The 19427-nt window shown below is 39.8% G+C and overlaps 1 protein-coding gene across 1 annotated transcript; it reads right to left on the bottom strand.

Moving 5' to 3' along the window:
• Positions 1–2517: 2517 nt before the first annotated feature.
• On the bottom strand, positions 2518–6055 carry twist2 (twist-related protein 2). The gene is made up of 2 exons (XM_044366149.1): positions 5313–6055; positions 2518–3086 (listed from the first exon to the last, which is right to left on the bottom strand). Exon 1 carries the CDS (start codon positions 5838–5840, stop codon positions 5346–5348), a length of 495 nt encoding a protein of 164 aa, XP_044222084.1. The 5' UTR covers positions 5841–6055; the 3' UTR covers positions 2518–3086; positions 5313–5345.
• Between the last annotated feature and the right edge of the window lie 13372 nt (positions 6056–19427).

Genomic DNA, 19427 nt, shown 5'->3' with positions numbered 1-19427 from the left:
TCTGAGTAATACTTTGTATATGGCTATGGTGGCAGCCGACACAGCTGACTTTCAGCTTTGAAAACACACACACACACACACACACACACGCAGAAGGGAAGTTCAGTCAAGCCGACATCAGCCTCCAGAGTGGTATGGGCTAACCTTAGGATTTTTTTACTGAACCAGACAAACGCAGAATACCGTTTGAGGCACACAGAGTGTAAACCTTTACTTTATTCCCTTTTTACTGCAAATTAAAGTTTTGTAGCTTTTTCCGTCTGATTTTACGGGAAACATCTGGATCTCTCGCACCGCTGGAGCAGTGGCCCCGGGTGATTCTCTCCTGCTCGGCTGTGAGGGCCCGGGATAATGAGCAGGTATCAAACGAGCTCCTATGGATAAGCCGGCCTTGGTAGGAAGGGCCGTCTAACAGCATCCAAGACCACCATGCCAAAAATCAAGACTGCACATTCTGGCATTTGTTCATTTTTGACAATTATTATGGTTTTATTGCAAATGTTTTACAAGTCTTAGGAAAGGATTCAGACTGTTATCACTTAGATATGTCTCTTAGAAATGACCCCAACAGTGAATGTAGGAATATTTTGAATCAGATTATAATTATAGAAAATCTCTTCTTTTTTTTTTTAATCATCCATGTATTGTCACGAGCCTGTTCACACTGCCCCTGCACATCAGATGTGTTTTTATAGTGTAAATTTACACGTTCATGCGTCCCTGTAGGGCTTGATGCATGCAGTCCAGTGAGATTAGAATTAGTCACAGAGATCACAGTGTCACACATTTCTCTCTGTCAGATAAATCACTCAATTTAAAAACCATGGCCTTCGCGTTCAATAAAGAGGCAAGCGATCACACTCCCAGTGATTAAGCTCACCAACATAAATTAATCACTTCCTAGAAATGCTGCACCAGTTGAAACACTACGAACATCTGAAACTTAATTTGATCTTTTAAAGTTATGGTCTTTTTTGGATGAAATTCCTGCTGTGTGTTAGTATTTCTCTAACGCAGCTCAACGAGGAAACATTGCTGCGGGTAACTTTCGAAGATCATGAAATAAACAGACTAAACAACTTGCAAATGATTCTGTTTATTTCATGAATTACAGCCCAGCACCTGCCCTCTCTGGTTTGGATGTGCGTGCACGCTACTAACTCTGGAAGATCCCAATTTGATTCGTCTGACTCAGACTGCTGAAGCCTCATATTAACTTCGAGTAAACATTTTTTTGCACCGAAGGAAGGACTGTGGATTTTGTCCTCCCCATCACTTACACTGGAATCACGCTGGGAAGGCCAGTGTGAACAGGTGGAATGATTACTATGAGCAAAAATCTGTTTCAGCGTCCAGTGTCTGGCTGTTATTTTAAGACATACTTGCAAAAATGCAGAGCTATCCTTTAATGCCTGGATATTCAGTACTGCCTCATGCTGTTTATGTAAGATAAAGTGTGTGTGGATAATGTAAGTCTGGCGCATCAGCATCTTCACAAACCAGCAGGAGGATAAAGCCACAGTGGTCACAGGTGTTTCCCCTGCAGACCACAGACACTGACCTCGAGAAAAGCAGACTATAGCAAATACCATAATATTCCTATAGATGTTTAAGGTTCGATTGTGCAAAACAATTGTGATTTTTTTTACAGCAGCATCATCCTGCTTTATGGTATTTGTCATCTCCTGCATATATTATACTCTGGGGTGCAAGAGTGTGACGTCTACTAGCTGAAAGCGTCGTGATTAAAAAATTTCAGAGCTTTTAAAATTGTAACTTGAAAGTAAAGATTTGAACAGCAGACCCACAGTGCACAATTTAGCTGAAACAGCCCCCCCCCCCCCCCTCCACCCCCCCATTCACACTGGCAGCCTCGCGTTAACAATGAAGTCCTTTCAGTGTTTAGATTGCATCTAACCACGTCTGGAAAAACGAGATGTAAACAATTTAATGTTTTAAGAGTGAGCGGGAGAGATTCAAAGGAATTTCTTCAGTCGTTTAGTTGGGGTCCGTTTTTTTTTTTTTTTTTTCAAGCTGCAGGCTGAGAGTTATTGTCCTTATCTGCGGTTGTTGGGGCTCCCTGCTCGTTAAAGAGCCCAAAAGGCATCGCCATTTGAAATGATTACTAGTTATTTAAGCGGACAAGCATTTTATATGGCTGAGTTTGAAACTGGCTCGAATTTCCTCCACTGTTAATGAAGCTGTATTTTTTTATGGTCGTTTTTTCTTTAAGTCGGCGTTTTCTTTCCATAACAAGAGGAGAGGAGAGGAAAAGTGCAAATTCTCACACCCAGCTGTATAAAAAAAAAAAAAAAAAAAAAAAAATGGTGTTGTTATTTTTTAGCTGATCTCTAGCAGCTCTGAAGGACCATCCAGCCTCACTCTCTGCTTTAACTCTTCATTTTCATCTCAGTTCAACCAGAAACTTGAAACTGATTTTTATTGCAGTTTATTCAGCTGAACTACAGTTGCAGCTGCTACACAAATAAACAGAAGAACTACATTTCGTTCAAAAATATGTGTTTTAATAAATAAGCCAAAAAAAAAAAAAAAAAAATGTACATTGGACGGAGTTTGGAGACTTGCTAAAGAAAGTCGATGAAATAAATCCATGCAGCGAATGACGCTAAATTGCATTGGTCCCTTTTCAGGCTACAGGCGTACTTACACAGGTAGGTACAATATGCATTCATTCATATATATATATTTATATATATATATTTATTTATACTTTGGTTTAAAGTCTTTGAAAAAAACAAAATATATCTCCTTCTTAAGCGGTTAAAGGATGGCTTAGAGGCCGTAAATCCGAGCTATAACATCAGGGCTGTGTCTTTTATTCCCCTCCTCACTGCCACAAACAGCTCCAGACAGTCAGAAGCAGTGTGATGAATCTGCATCCACACACACACACGCACGCACGCACACACACAGACGCAGACGCACAGACGCACGCACGCACACACACACACACTCCCCGAGAGTTTGTAGTTGTGGGTCACATTACGTCTCTCCGCCATGCCTTTGAGGTCGATGGGTTCTTCAATAATCCATTTTGGTCTTCATACTTTGTAAAAGTAAACAGTCTGTAAAGGAAGAACAGAGATAAATATAAGTAAAATGATTTATATTGTGTTGATAAGCATATAAATAGGTTACAGAAAACTCATGACGCACATTGATTTTGGGTTGTTGTTTTTTTTTTGTTTTTTGGGGGGGTGGATGGCACTGTGTGTTGTGTGTTTTTTTTTTTTAACATTCACTGCTCGATTAGCATTCGGGAAGTCATTAATGAATCAATTATTAGCCACTGAGCTGAGTAAAACCATATGGCAACAGAAAAGCTTTAGTTTGAAGCACCTGAGTAAATTCACGCGTTTTTATTTCGATTAGTGGACAGTCCTAAAACAATAAAAATGTAATTCCTCAAAGCAACATTAAGCCCAGAGTTATTATTGAAATATATCACTAAGTTCACTCAGGTCACGATTTGTTCAGGCTATTACTTACTGACGTTTTTCAATTTTATGAATAATAACCCCATTTAGTGATTTCACCCATTTTATTCCATTAAAAACGAGGCCTAATAACGTGTTTTAATGTGGAACACATTCATCTCTGTGTATGTCACGTATTTTGAGGAAGAAAAAGAGGAGAGGGGTTAAAGGCCATGATCATCCTTAAAGGTAATCCTTTATTGTTTTCTTTTACATTCCACGCAGGTCAATTGAACTGGAAATTAAAGTGACAGCTTAAAGAGATGCTGGAATGGCTTTTGGAGGGAGAAAAAAATAAGCCACCTTCAAATTTACTGTGCTTACACAAATCACTATAATGAAGCTTATTTCTTCTGCCCACGGCCCCAAGATCTGTTTATAAGACAACAAAGCCTCGCTGATGAGCAGTTATGACTGTCAGGAGAACTAAACAAACCCTGCTTCTAGTTACGTTTTTAATGGGGAAAGTATTATTTAGTGGCATCTTCTTTCTGTTCTCGCTGTGGGAAACTTTAATCTAACATCTAATAAGAAGTATCCAAGAATAAACAGCTCACATGACTCTACCTGAACCTTTATCTGACCCGTGACAGTCAGTGTTTCTTGACTTTGCTTCATCTTTTTCTAGTCCCTTAAAATCATGCCAGTGAAAAGGTGAAAAGGTTTGCACTCAGCTGTTTAGGTAGTGTATCATGGAGCTCTCTAGACACGAGCGAAGCAGGCTGCAAAATCTGCAAAATAACGTGACCAAATCCTGACTTCTTGTTAATACGGGCCTCTGTTTTTATTGTCTTGCACTGGCTTGAACTTTTATGTCCAGCCGAGCTGCCCATTCCTGCGGTCTCCACACAGGAAAGCACTCTGTTGTGGATATAAATTACCCGTGGTGGCACTACAGCTGCGTTTTGGTGCGGCTCAAGCAGCACTTCTTGCCCCCCCTCGTTTATAATAAAATAAAAAAAAAGTGCTGTGAATAAGGATTAACTGCAAATGTCACAGCTGGCTGATTTAACGCGCTTCTAGTCAAAAATAGACCCGACTTGTTGTCCTTTTTGGTCAGCGAGGCGTATTCTTCATTTGGTCTGGCATGTGAAAATGTTCCAAAACTATTATTTGTATTAATCCGCCTACTTCACTCCGCCAAATGTTCTCAAAATAAATACACTGTTCCCTTTCCCACCTCCTGAACTGAACTTTTTAGATTTTGACTGGATCCTCGTGGGATCTTGAAACGTTATCTACAAGTAAACCGGTGGATCAGTTGTCACCAAGAGCCCGCGCGCAGCAGCATCCGGGCGCAGAAGATGCTGAGGCCTCGTGGTGAAATCTGTCACACGCGTAAAAAAAAAAAAAAAAAAAAAAAAAAAAGCGTGCACAGCTCAGGTTGAATCAAGATATGGTTTTTGGTGCACAGCTGATGAACGTTTTGGTAATCACCTGTTTAGTTTTTTTTTTTTTTGGATTTGACTTCCTGGAATATACATTATGTTGTGCGGATCAAAATATGGCAGCAGGCTATAAATTTAAATCCTCCAAATCCAAGGCACGTGGCCAAATCACCGCCACTCATACAGTCACATTTTGGAGAAAATTAACTCAGAAAAGAGCGAGAATTTGAGAGGAAAATTCACAGGATACAGATTATAATGTGTGAATTCACCTCTTATCATTTGTCAGCCTACAGCATCACACTGTTTACATATTTATTGTGTTTATTCACCAACCATTCATGAATAAAAACTAAATTTCTCCTATGTCTGCAACTGCCACCACTATACGTAATATTCATTTTTTTTCTCGGCTTCTGGTACCCACCGCTTCGGCATTGTAAGTGAAGGTCTCTGGGTGCTAGTGAGATGCTGACATAGACCAAGCGCCCTCCATCCTCCACACGGAGAACGCGTAACTGAGTCTTTCGTGCGCAACGTAGCTGCAGCTGGACATCTTGTTGTCCATCTCGTCGCTCTGCAGCACCTGACAGAGAAAATCAATGTATCTGGAGGCCAGCTTCAGCGTCTGTATCTTGCTGAGTTTGTCCGATGGCAGAGTGGGGATAATTTTGCGCAAAGACGCAAAGGCCTCGTTCAGAGACTGAGTCCGTTGCCTCTCCCGGACGTTGGCCAGGACCCGCTGGTTCTGAAGCTCCTCGTACGACTGAGTGCTGCTCGGACTCTGTTTTTTGCCCCGTTTCACCGGACCCGGGCTGCTGCCGCTGCTGTCCTCGCCGGACTTTTTGCTGTGTCTCTTCTTCCTCCCGAAGCGTTTTTGCTGTCTGTCCAGCTCCTCCTCGCTGGTCACCAGACTATCCACAGGGGAGACCGGGGAACTGGAGCCCTCTTCCATTTCTTTCTTGAAGAAATGCAGGGATAGAGAGGAAAAAACGTTGTCCACCTTTGAAGCCGTGGTTACAAAAAAAAAAATGTATAAATATCCGTAAAGATGGGAGAATAGTGTCAGGGTGTCTCACTCTCTGCGCTTCAAACTGTGCCTTTGCTTAAGAAGAGGCTGGTTCAAAACTGGAGGTTGGCATGCTTCTCCTCTCACAGGAAGTTTTTTCCTTAAACTTTTTTGGAAACTTTATCCCGGTTTCAGATGCTAAATAGTTTCGAGGTTGGGAGGGGAGTGGTTTTGAGATCAGGAGGGGGAGCTTGTGTGCGTCTTGGTCCGTTAATAAGCAGGAGGGACCAGTCATGGTTTCATGTGTCTGCGATATGACTGAAACAAGTCACCTATTTGCAGTCAAAAGCAAAGAAAGCTTGTTCCTTTGTTTGTTTCCTATAGTGGCACCAAATAAATTTCTTTATATTATAGCAAATTAAGCTGAAATAAGAAGTTGAACCCCAATAAAATCAAATTATGGGTTCAGTTATTACAAAATAGTCCCAATTAAATTTTTGTTACACATTTCTTAGGATGCTTTTCTTTATTTTGAGTTATTGCTGATAATCCTTAATATGTGGTTTAAATAATGAACTGACATTTATACAATTTCATAGCATAATTCCCTGATAGAAATTGTCTACAACGACAGGGTTTGCATTAAAATAAAACATCAACCTGAAACTTGTGAGTAAACTAGTGTATGTGTATTATATTTATTCTGGGAGCGTTAACTCTGTGTGCCATAAATCTACTTTATTTATATAGCAACTGTCATACAAAAATGCAGCCCAAAGTGCTTCACATAGCAAGATGAAACCGACACAGACAAAAAAAAGAAAAACAAAAATAGACAACAATAAATAAAGTTTTGCAAGACTAAAAATTTCAACAACAACATGTTAAAAAAAATCAAATAAAAATAAAATAAACACCAGGGATAAGAATAATGTAAAAACAATGATTAAAACTTAAAAACTAAGGCTATACAGTAACATTACTGCAAATTGAAAGCCAGATCAAAAATATAGATCTTTAATTTCCTTTTAAAAACACAGAGAAAGCTGCCATTCTAATATCAGAGGCAGCGTTTCCACAGTTTAGGGGCATAAAAACAGAAGGCAGCCTCACCGGTACTTTTATGGGACACATAAGGAACATTTAAAAGAAAAGCGGTGGAGGACCTTAGTGATCTGGCTGGAACATAAAAATGAAAGAAAATCTGTGATTTTAGGGAGGAATAAAGTCATTTAAAACTTTATAAACAAATAAAAGAACTTTAAAATCAGCTCTAAAAGATACAGGTAGGCAGTGCAGGGTCTTAAGCAGTGGGGTGATGTTTTAGTCCAGATTCTGTCTGCAGTATTCTGAACTAGCTGTAGTTTTCTTATAGACTTTTTAGGTAATCCAGTAAAAAGGGAATTAAAATAGTCTAAACAGGTGGTAATAAAAGCATGAATGAGAATTTCAGCATCTCTCTGAGTTAAACAAGGTCTGACTTTGGTGATATTCCTCAGATGAAAAAAAGGGATGTTTTAATGACCTTGTTAAAATGAGAATTAAATTTTAAATCTCTCCCAACTTTGTAATGTGTCTTCTAATCTGTTTGCTAAAACCACCAAGCATTGAGTGCAGTTTCATTCTTGCTGTTTTGGTTCCTATAAAAATAATCTCAGTTTTTTTTTTTTCTTATTTAATTTCTAAAAGTTTTTACCCATCCGTCCATTCATGTCAATAAGACAGGCAGTGTAATGGGGTCATTTGGTGAGACAGACATGCACAAGTGTGTATCATCAGCATAAAAATATTAAACTGGCATGCTGATGGTTAATAACGTTTCCGAGTGGGAGCATATATAATGAAAACAAAATTGGGCCGAGAATACTTCCTTGAGGAATACCATATTCAATGCCATGAGTCTCTGATACATAAGCACTCAGACTGACAAAAGCTGTCTACCAGTTAAATAAGACTGAAACCATAGTCCAGTCACTTTCTGCAAAGCTCTTTATATCTACACAAACCATCCATGTACAGTAAATACCCACAGAAGTGTATGCATGTGCTCTGTGGAGGGCGATTTACGCACAAATTCGTCAGGCTGGAGAAAATCTATCCGCTTGATCTTTAATCGAATCAGGTCTGTACGCTCTCACAGCTCCTATAATGTGGAAGTCAAACAGGAAGGAGGCTTAAACTAACCGAGGAGCTCTCCGGTTTCTGCGGATGCCTCCAGTGGACGGTCTCCATGCGTTTTGTCAGCGGTCCACCTCTTCATCTGTCATGTCATGTTTTCCCTACACAGAGCCGCTCACAGGTGGCTCACATTATAGAGCTGAATTTATCCACTGCCAAAATGCAGAGTTTGTCTAAATCAGCTGACTGACCTCCAGAGAGTTTCTGTAGCTCTGTATTGTTGTGTGTTGTGTTTTGAATATAGCCAGGCTCTTAACATTATCGTTGTCATGCTGTGAAGTAGGTGGACTACATTTCCAAAAATACTATTTTACTAGTAGTTTTTCTTTAAAAAGAAAGAAAAAAATACCAGTGACGTGAGATAATTTTGTCTTGCTTGCAAGATGTTTCTGAATCAAATATATATTTTTTGACACTGGAGGTGTGAATTGCTTTATTGTGTCTTATTTAAAAAAAATAAAAATTAAAACACTTATATAACAATACAGAAATAATGCATTTGAGACCCAAAAATGAGAGGATAGTTTCTTTTTTGTTACCTCCCCTAAAAACATACTACTCAATGATGCTCCTGAAATTATTAAGGAAACAAGGCTTCCACTGTTAATGTTAAAGTCTATCATTAATCAAATTGTACTGAATAATTGCATCTTATTAGGAAGCAATTTTGCTAATTTACACTGCAGCGTTCACATTAGTTCAACAAAAGTATCTGAAAATAATCAAACTACAGTATCTTGAGTGCATTTGCCCATGTTATGTGTGTTCAACATGTCCGGGGAGACTGGTCGATGTAAATGGGGTGGAACCAAGTACCTCCTGAAAGTTGCACAACATTGTTTAAACCCATGAGTGCTCGCTTGGTATTGGGACACATCCTGGTTTTCACTTGAAAGCTCCTTTTGCCTTTTGGCCCATAGGAAACCTGGTCTGCTTTGTGTTTTGGGTTCCACTGGTAATGGTGACTGTCACACTTCTCTTACTCAGTGCCAGAGCTCTTAATTCAGCCCCTGGCATGCCTCAGCATAGGGTCGAATTGTGGTTACATTTTGCTGGTGTAGTTCGTACAACCTCTTTTTTAAAAAAAAAAAAAGAAAGTAATGTTTCACACATGCAAATATGAAAGCGATGTTCAAATATGTGCGAGCGCATTGCATGAAAGAAGGAAAATGCAGAGGCAGGAGCGCTCACAATCACACACACTTCCCCTGATTATGCCCTATGACCTTCTGCTCCCTGCCTCAGCTGCAGGAGGCCTCCATGCCCAGGGGAGAAGGTTCTGACTTGCAGAGCGAGAGGCTGATCCTGCACAGCGTCTGCGGGGTAAAGGCTCCACATACACACTTCACAAGAAGAAAATGAGTGAGAGGGGCCCCTGGCCAGCACTTTTCCATCCACTGTATATGCTCCGGGCAATGATAAGCAAACGCTTATTCAAAAAGGCAAGCAGCGAAATGATGAGATTGACAGCTTGCCCCAGTCTCAAAGTGACTGAAATTCATTCCCGATCGTATTTCACTGCTAAACATAGTGTGAAAATAATGTGAAGAAAACGGAAAAGTGTGTGAAAAAGCTTAACTTAATAGTTTAAATTGACCTCACAGTAATATAAAGCTACCTGATCATACACATTTTTTTTAATTTAATTCTAGTCGGCGAGTAAAATCTATAGTTTCAGAGGAATAATAACTACATATTAAAACATTATATCTATAAAAGTGAACAGCTAGGCTAGTGAAAACTCTTTGATGTGAACATAGAGACTCTAATATCCACAACAGCTAGTTATTGGCCCGTCTGCCCTGTGGATGTCGGTAAGTGATTCATGTATATCTCAACCAATGCTCATTGGAGTTGAGAGGAATTTTTGATCCCCTGAGAGAGATGAAGGGAGGAAGAGAGAGAGAGAGAAAGAGAGAGAGAGAGGCAAAGACGGCGAAATGAAGTGAGAGCGAAAAACAGAAAGACCCTGAGAGAGGAAGACAAAGGGAGGAGAGAGAGAGAGAGAGAGAGGAATGACCTGCCTCTCAGATCAAAGATGAGCTCGGGCCATAAATTCAGCAGAGCAGGATGACGTACCTCTGTCTTGTCTGACACCTTTAAAACCAGCTCCACATGGGTCGAGGGCATGCCCTTAATAAGCCCAGATCCTCTCTGCTGTCACATCAGTGAAAACACGTCCTTGTTGCATGCATGGCCTTCTGCCTTCACATCAGCCTCATAAACAGAAACGACTGAAGAAGTGAGACAGAGAGGTGTTGAAAGATAAAAAACAGGTTAAGAGAAAAAGAAAAGGAAGGATAAAACGCTACAGAGAAACAGAGGAAAGAGGGCAAATGTATGGATGCGTGATGATTCACAAAAGGCTTTGATCTGACAGAGAGGGTTACGGACGTGTGAGGGAAGTTATGGAAGAGATGATTTGTTGGAGGCTGTGATGAGTGGAATTTTTCTGTCCATGTGCTGGTTACCTTTGACTTCAACCGCCACAAACATTTGTGAGGCTCACCCCAAATGATCTTGGCAAGAGGATCTAAAGCCATGTGTGCGTGCGTATGCATGTGTGCGCTTGTGTATGTGTGTGTGTATGTTTTTGACTCATGTACAGTACATATTATCACCTGATTATTTGCTGTATCAGTGTACGTACATCTGGCTTTTCATGAATGCACTTGTGTGTGTGTCTGTGTGTGTGTGTATGTATGTGTGTATATGTGTGTTAGAAAGTGATTCAAGATGAACCAAAGATGTTCAGCAGAGGAAAGGTCCAGCTGGTTCTCATTGTACAGAATACAGTGTCTATTACCATCGGTGCAATCACTTTTAAAGCTACTAGTAGCCCCACTGCAGAGCAGCCATCTGTACCACTACCAAACTCTGCAATGTAAACTGACCAAAGAACACCCAGTAACATGTATTGCACAAATCTGATTTAACAAGCAGTAACTGTGATCTGTTTCTGTAAAAACAGCAGCAAAACCAATCCAAGATTTTTTTTATTAAGGAAACATATATTGCTTTGAACATACTAAATGCTAGAAATGTTCAAATTTGACTCCACCATGACAAACAAGACCTCAATAACTTCAGCTACTGTTTTTTTAGCCTTTATTTTATAAAAAAAAATAAATTGTGCTGTTTTCCTAAATGAACCACATTCTTTGCCGAGGAATGGGTTTGTTCCCAGAGTTTGAGAAAAACAACCGCCATGTCTGTTTTATTGCGCAGTTCTTTTCCAGTAAGTTGTGAAAATGTGACTCACAAGTCAGCTCTGAATTACAACTTGCAGACTCGATGGCAATCCAAATTTAGTGTTGAATTGATACAAGATATCGCTTACAGGATTACATAACTTCAAAAGAACAGTGGTATCTTTTTTTCATCTTTTGTTTCTTGCTTAAAATATTTATAGCTTAGTCAAGTTCCTCTCTAGATGCAGTATCCCAAAGCGCACAACCACAAGCTTTCATTTATGTATAATAACAAAACAATTATCATTATCAGACACTGGCAGTGTTTCTACTAAGAGCCTGTATTTAGCAGAGGCCTCTACAGTGAATAAAACAACAGGCAATATTGGTGAGAGGTACATATTGGGCAGTAAAACCATAGGCACCTACACTCATAGAGTCACTCTTCAGTAACACCAAGAACCCATTCATTCATATATCCACACTTCTCCATTCTGCTGCCCCGGGCCTGATGACAAGGTGTTTCTGAAATCGCATTAGGGGCCCTTTCATAAAGGTTTCATTGGGGAGTGTGTAACAGCTTGAAGCATTTAGGCTTTGTTTAATACGATGCAGACTCGCTGCTCGATGCTTTGTCTCCTGTGTGGAAAGGGGCCCGGGATGCCAGAGACCCCCACTGTCAGAGTTTGCTTTGATATCTGGAGGTGGAGGGGGAAATAGGGCAGAATAGCCCCCTCCCCTATATACACACACACACACACACACATAAACATACACCACCACCACCACCGCCATCAAAATCTGTATGCTCAATACCTGACTCTGCCCTGTAGAGTTATGGCCATCCAACGAAGAAGCCAAGCTTTGAAGTGCAGAGCTCTCTCCAAGGCTTTACACTCTATGGAAGATGTGCGTGGAGAACAGAAATCATGATATACAGGACTGTGTCCATTTCAGGCACATACTGTATCTGTTAGGTAAGGTTCCAAAGTACTAACTGTCCATCAAAATGATGCTAAAAAATGTATGACATTTACAGTAGTCATGCAGTATGTATTCATATGTATACTGCATATGTATTTCTGATGAGTTTTCCTGGATGAATGATTATAAGAAACCTGCGGACCTGTGTTTCAGGAAGGGAAGCTTTTGTGTGGCTTATTTTATTTGTAGAGCATGGTACAGAAGACACACTTATCTGCAATGTAATGTAAGAAATTTTGTCTATGTTTGAAAAATGTTTCACCACTGTGGTTGTATTTTGGTGTCTTTTAAGTCCTTGTGCACTGGCCATGTATTATTGTGCATGACACAATAAGTAATTAACTATATTTATATTTATATATATCAATATTTGAGAGATTGAAATACTGGATAATGATATATGAGCCAATATTCTATTTGTTCCCATAAATACATGACATAAATAATGACATAATTATTTCATGTGTATATCACATAATTATGACCAAGATATATACTGAGTTCACTTCAGTTTTTCTGCTGTAGTTTCTTGTTACATATCAAGCAGCGAATATTGAGACTGAACTATACAGATATATCTACAGTAAGCTCACATTGGCCAACATATTGTCTCTAATATATATATATATATATATATATATATACATGTATTCATATGAAGTAGCTGGATTAGCTGTGGTGCAGATCGATATGTTGTTTATTTTTAGTTTAGTCCAATAACAGAGAGCTCACGGCACAAAATAACAAACCTACATGCAACCCACACTCAACTCAAATGCACTTCATTGACTTGACAGTTACAAAAAACAGTGTTTGCCGGAGCAATTATGTTGGCTATAACACAATTATATTCATTATGCATGTACTACTTCCAGAATCTGAACTTTAACCAGGCCAAACAGGAGAGAAGGGAGGGGGGGGGGGGGGGGGGGCAGGTCTTGTTGGCAGGGTCAGAGTAAATTTGCTGAACAAATGACAGAGAGCTTGTGCACTCGGGTGCTGATGGGGCAGCCTCCTGCACAAATAATGCAGCGTAATTAGTGCTGCACTTGTGACCCTGGTGCCAAGGTTAGCGTGATGGTAGGCTCATGTTCACAATGCGATGTGGTAGCCAGGTGGCCTAACTGGGGCTGGGCTACAGCAAAGTTAGGCTGAGCTCAGGCAGACCGGGGGAGGCAGTGCAAGGGAGGCTGGGCAAACAGTAGTGTTGTTGATTCTGCTGATTGAGCTAGGACAAGTAGGGTGAAGATCACCGGATGTCAACAAAGGGGTGGCATTTGCAGTCCACTGTCACTCCCTCAATGTCACCTGTGTCACCAACAATATCCTCAGCTCTGGACTGTTAGTTTATCCTGAAGCTGCAGGACAATAAATCTTGATTGTGTTGATCAATTAGACTTTGATAAATGTAACGTAGTAGTATTTTCACCCTTAAACAATATTGCTAAGCTGTATAAAACAATTTAATCTCACTGCTAACCCTGATAGCCCTATTAGCTCACATTCCTAACACCTCAGAAAACCCGCAAAGCTGACAGTGTTTATCTCTCTCCATGTCGTGTGTTTGCCCTGCTCACCAGGAGGGCTGTATATCTAATCCGAGGAGGAAATTATTGAATGTTCCAGTGCTCATCCGAGAAGGCTTCAAATGCAAGGCCCCCCACTGTTCAGGGCCCTTGAGTGCAGACCCCTGGGACACATTGTAAAGACGACACCACATTTTTCCTCCACACACTGTGATCTGAGTTATTAGCTCTGAGGCTAGAAGCGTGGTCTTGTGAAGAGGAGCTGTAATGAGAAAAGCAGGTGAGCTATTTAACTGGAGTTTCACAGCTATTAAAGTGCCAACACACCGGGTCACCATGGTGATGAGCGCTGGGTGCAAGTCCTCTAGGGAGTCACCATTTTTGTTTTTTTTTAGAAGGACAGATGTTTGTTTTCAAATTGGATTCTCAGTGTGTTTCGTAACACGTGCTTAAGGATGCTCCATGTTGGTTTATGATATGAAAAGCTTTCCCTCCTCTATGAGGTGTCAGTCTTTCATCAGTTACATGAGTTACAGGTACTTTATAAACTTACTTTTAAGCTCTTAGAGCCATGGCAACATGGCAAATAATAGGTTACAAAGGTGATTGATGTAAATGATTGAATATGTATTTTATTATCAGTCATTGAACTCTCTCTAAATATTCAACTGTAAAACCTCTAAGTATGTTTACATTTGACAGATGCTTTTATCCTAAGCAACTTACAAGCAAGGAAGTAGCTTTTTTTGTTTGTTTTTTTAATTATCCAAGTAAAAAACACCTGTAAGTAGATAAGAAACAACAAGAAAGTAGTGCAACAGTCAAGAACAGTTTTTAGAGGCGAGATTTGGGGTTGACGTGCATCAAAGGTCCACTGCTGGAATCACACCAGACATTGCAGTTGTGTGGCATGCGTCTTAACCAGTAGGCTACTAGGGCATAACACAAAGTGCTGAAAGTTAAAGGGACTCAAGTGTTGCGGTGTTCACGGAAGAGCTCAGTTATCAGGCATTTCTTGAACGCACCAAGGGAGTCAGCAGACCGTGTGGAGCTGGGTAGCTCATTCCACCATCGCAGAACCACAAACTAGAAGAGTCTGGATCGTGATTTCTTACCATTCAGTGATGGTATTACCAGACGTTGTTCACTGGCATACCGGACTGGATGGGAGGAGACATACAGCCTGATGAGTGAGTTAATGTGGGAGGGTGCAAATCCATTAGTTGCCTTGAAGGCGACTAATAGCATCAAAGCTTTGAATAGTAGGTGAGGTGGAGAAAGTGGAGAACAGTGTACGTTAGTCGGTGGTGGAACTAATCTTGTCCAAGTAGTGTGTGGTTTTGCAAGTAGTGACAGTATTTGAGAATGAGGATAAAGAGACTGATACTTAGTTAGGACGACTGGGTCTCTGGTTTTGCACCACATCCTCTCTGCTGCCCTGAGCTTGGTCCGTTCTCTGCGTAGCGACCCAGACAACCAGGGATTGGAGGGTGCAGCATGTGCAGACCTGGAGAAGAAAGGGTAGAGGCTGTCAAGACATGTGGTAAGGGTGGAGTGAAGCCTGGGTGGCAAAGGCCTGGATGAAGTCTGCCTTGTTGACTGCAGACCTGCAGTTCCATTAGCCAACTGAGAAAGACACAACGAGTGTGCTGCTGACTCTCTGCAGAGGGCGGAGGACTGGAGCGATGGGTTTCTTACTGTGGAAAAGAAATGAAGTGCAGTCTGAATGAAATAGAGACATACAGTGATAAGATAAACAATATCGACGGTAGTCTGTACTTTTTACAGCTGAGTGCCTTCTTTGTTTCCTTGTGCGTTGTGCATTGACTTGCGCAGGTAGACTCGCTGGTCTTAACTCAAGCTCCATCTTCATGCGACGTGGTAGCACGTGCACTCAACTGTAAATTAACTGATTGTTAGCAGCAGGCACTACTCAGCAAAATTAGCAAAACATTGGAGTGGCCATTGTAATGTTTAATATTTCAAAGTAATCAAAACTTATAAAGGTTGGAACTTCATGCTAGCTAGGCTAGTTATTTTATTGTACACCTCATAGTACCACATTCCCTGAGCCTGCTGGTACCGTCTGTATCATCATGCTATGTGCAGATGTTATACTGCCACCTACAGGTAACACGTATGTAAACACTTATCAATACAGGTGTGATGGCTAATCGCTCCCTGGAACTTGCAAAATAAAGCAGGAAAGCAAGTGCTAATGAGTCAGAAACAACACAGTGAGCAGTTTCGTCCAAGCCTTTTATACACAGCACAACATTAGCTACCCAGAAACAAGAGAAACAGTAGAAAAGCACTTACAAGAGTCCAATCCTCAGAACACTTAGCCTAGACTGACACACAACTGAAACTGGCATGAATATATTTCAGCAGAGTGGGAAATTTAAATTAATATTTATTTAATCTTTTTGAACTTTTTTCTACTATACTGTTCTTAATGTGCATGTACTGTACTGTGGGTTTTGTTATGACCATGTTTACATGCAATTTATTTGCGTATTGTCAGTTGTCAGGACCTTGAAGGGTAGTTTAGACATCCCAAAGAGCACCAGTAGTATTTTTACACAATAACCTTGTTTAATGTTGCCTCTGTATTTACCTTAATTTACTTTTGACAAGAAAATATACATTTGGTATCAGAGGACTAATAGTTAAACAAAATATCTTGAGCTGTGTGCTCAGGTTATTAGGTTAACATATTAAAATACTTCACTTTTAAGCAAAGGAAAACAGCCCTTTTGAGACAGGTTGCTGCTATTTAAGGTGTCAGTGATGAATACATATGCTGCACTCAATATTTGAAGAGTTTTGTACTTTAAAGCTTTTTGTTTTAACTTTATTCCATTGCAAAAGGAGCAAATTCAACAAAATAAAGATCAGCATGGTCAGTAATGAGACAATCCATCTGCATAATGGGAATTACTGTTAAAGGGTTGTTGTACATCCAAGATGCAGCATATGGAGCAAACTTAAATGATGCATCTTTGAGCATCAAGTGTCTGTTACTTGGTAGAAAGACCTTCCCACTCAGGTCTGAAGTTAAGAGTCACCTCCATGTAAGTCTGGCTGGTCGACAGTGGCAGGTGAATGGAAAAGTGCAGAGATGGTACTAAAGATCATACCACCACATGGACATGGAGATTTATATTGTAGCTGTGGGAGTGTATATTTGTCTTTCTCTCATTGTCTGACCCCACAGTGCCACATTGTACCTCTGGTGAGTTGAAATAAGCAGAGCAACAACTTTATTTATTTTCTTTATACAACAATGTTTGTGTTGCTTGATATTTTTATCCAAAGACAAATGTGGGCTACACTCAGGGCCTTTTAGAGATCCTTGCACCACATGAGTCTTTTCCCTACATTTTGGTATAAACCCTTAGTCATACATTCATGTGACATTAGATTTACTGTGTATCTGAGAAATATCGAATTAGATTTGAGAGATCTGTGACCTTCTGACAGGACTGTTGGAAATCTTTTCCATTCACAAACAATTTACAAACTCTAAATTTTTCCAGCAGGATGTGATGCACTAATTATAAGCTCAAAGTCCAGAAATCCAAAATAACACTAACATGATAAACACACCTGCTGGCCGATGGCAGAACAGCCTCACAGTGTTTGTCAGTGTAAGTCTGCCGGATGTTAAATCAATAAACTGTCTCAATGCTTATAGAGGCTGATGCAGTCCACAGACGGGAAGAATCTTACTCATTCTGGCCCCCAAAATTTTCCCCGTGGCTGAATCATATCTCATCCAAATGGTATTCAGAGCTGTTTTTGATGGGTCAAGATCCCACAGTGATGGCTAGAAAAAGTAGTGTCAAGTAGTTATGTAATTTGTGTTTCATTATAAAAGAATGATTATGTCTCATTTATGTTAAACTGAATAATTATTCATCATAGTTATTATTTCACTGATTTAATTTTTAGGGCATACACTTTACAAGCAGAGTTGCATCTGTGATATGTGCAGCTGGAATTTATCTGAATTACTACAGACACAGAGCTTAAAGATCCCCTCCAGACATGTTTTAAAATGAAATCTTTAAAAATGTTTGATTTGATATGGTTTTCCCCACAAATAGGTTCAATTACCTCAATAAAAAAATCTTAAAATGACATCTACTCCATTAACCTCATTGAAAAATCAATGAATATGCAAATATTTTTTTATTTCAAGACTTTAACTGTTGGATACAAGATGCCTCCATCTTCACTGTAAAGTTTATTCTCAGTGTTTGTGCACTGGAGGCTTCAAGTTTCCACATTACACTTGTGTAAGTTGCATACTGAACCATGATTGGCTCCAAAACTGTAAACCAATCAATGTCACAAATCATGCTCGTAGCTACAAGACTTAAACTCAGTTTTAAGGTAAGAAAAGAGAAACTTTCCCCCTGCACATACATTATTCTGCTCTGTGAAGCTCAAAAATCCAAGTAAAGTAACAATTAGCAAAACATATTTTTGAGTTGAGGTGGACTTTGACATATATCAGAACTTCTAATGATAGTTATTTATACAACATTATTTAAGTTCTGCTCCTGAAGCTATTGATTCCCACACGAATCATCAGAAACTTAACACATGAAGAAATAGATTTGACCAAATAATACCACTAGGGGGACCCAGGGTTAACTGAGCATCAGAGTGCCACAAAGGTCACTGCTACCATTATAAGGCTTACAAATTATATCCAAACTCTGTGTGTTTCAACCTGCTGAATTTCAGTTTATGAATGATATTTCATATGTACTACCACATCCTGCTACATTTACATTAAACAGGTGTACAGTTGGTAAAGGAGTCAAGGCAACATCTGTGACACCTGTAAGAGCAGTGAATGACTACAGTGCTTGAAAACACACACACACACAGAGGGATTGAATAGAAGTTATTGATTGAAATGTTCATACTTTTGCTCCCAAGAATCTACTTATTGGATTTAATTTTAAAAAAATGTTTTGCTAAGTACTAATACAATATTTTTCTTTCATTCACTCTATCTTTAAAAAACCTGTACTAACATATAATTGCAAGTAACTTCAACAGAGAGGTTAAATCTCATTACACTAGTCTCCAGAGTAACTAGGGACCCATTTTTAATTTGCTGTGACTGAAAGTCCCAAACCAGAAATTCATCAGCTATACATCACCCATAAGCTATGTCGCAGTGTAGGTCTCATAACGTTGCTGCTTCTTAATTGTTTCCTAAGGGCTCCATTAGTGGCACTAAAATTACATGTGCAAAAGAAGAATGGGTGTGTTGTTGACTCCCTTCGCCTGTTTTACACATCTAACTAGCACACCTGGAGCAGCATCTGTGAATTGTTGAGAGAAAAGCTCAAGCTATGAAAAACTACACTGTTAAAAAAAAAAGAAAAAATATTTATATATCAGCTGTGCTATGTAGTGTCACCATCTTACTGACACTGCCAGTCATGTGAGGAGGCTGATTTGACAGTTTTGTGGTTTAGATGCGGTGCTACACTGGTATGTGTGAGGACAAAAAAGAGGTAGCTATATACCGGAACAATTACTGTTCTTTTTCCACGTAATACATTAAATGAGCTCTTCTCATGTTACTACCCAGTGATTCACTACAATTACTCATAATTATCTTGACTATC

The sequence above is a fragment of the Thunnus albacares genome, chromosome 11, assembly GCF_914725855.1.
Source record: "Thunnus albacares chromosome 11, fThuAlb1.1, whole genome shotgun sequence".
Taxonomy (NCBI): Eukaryota; Metazoa; Chordata; class Actinopteri; order Scombriformes; family Scombridae; genus Thunnus; species Thunnus albacares.
The sequence above is the reverse complement of the archived record's forward strand: the minus strand, read 5'-3'. Positions and strand labels throughout refer to the sequence as shown.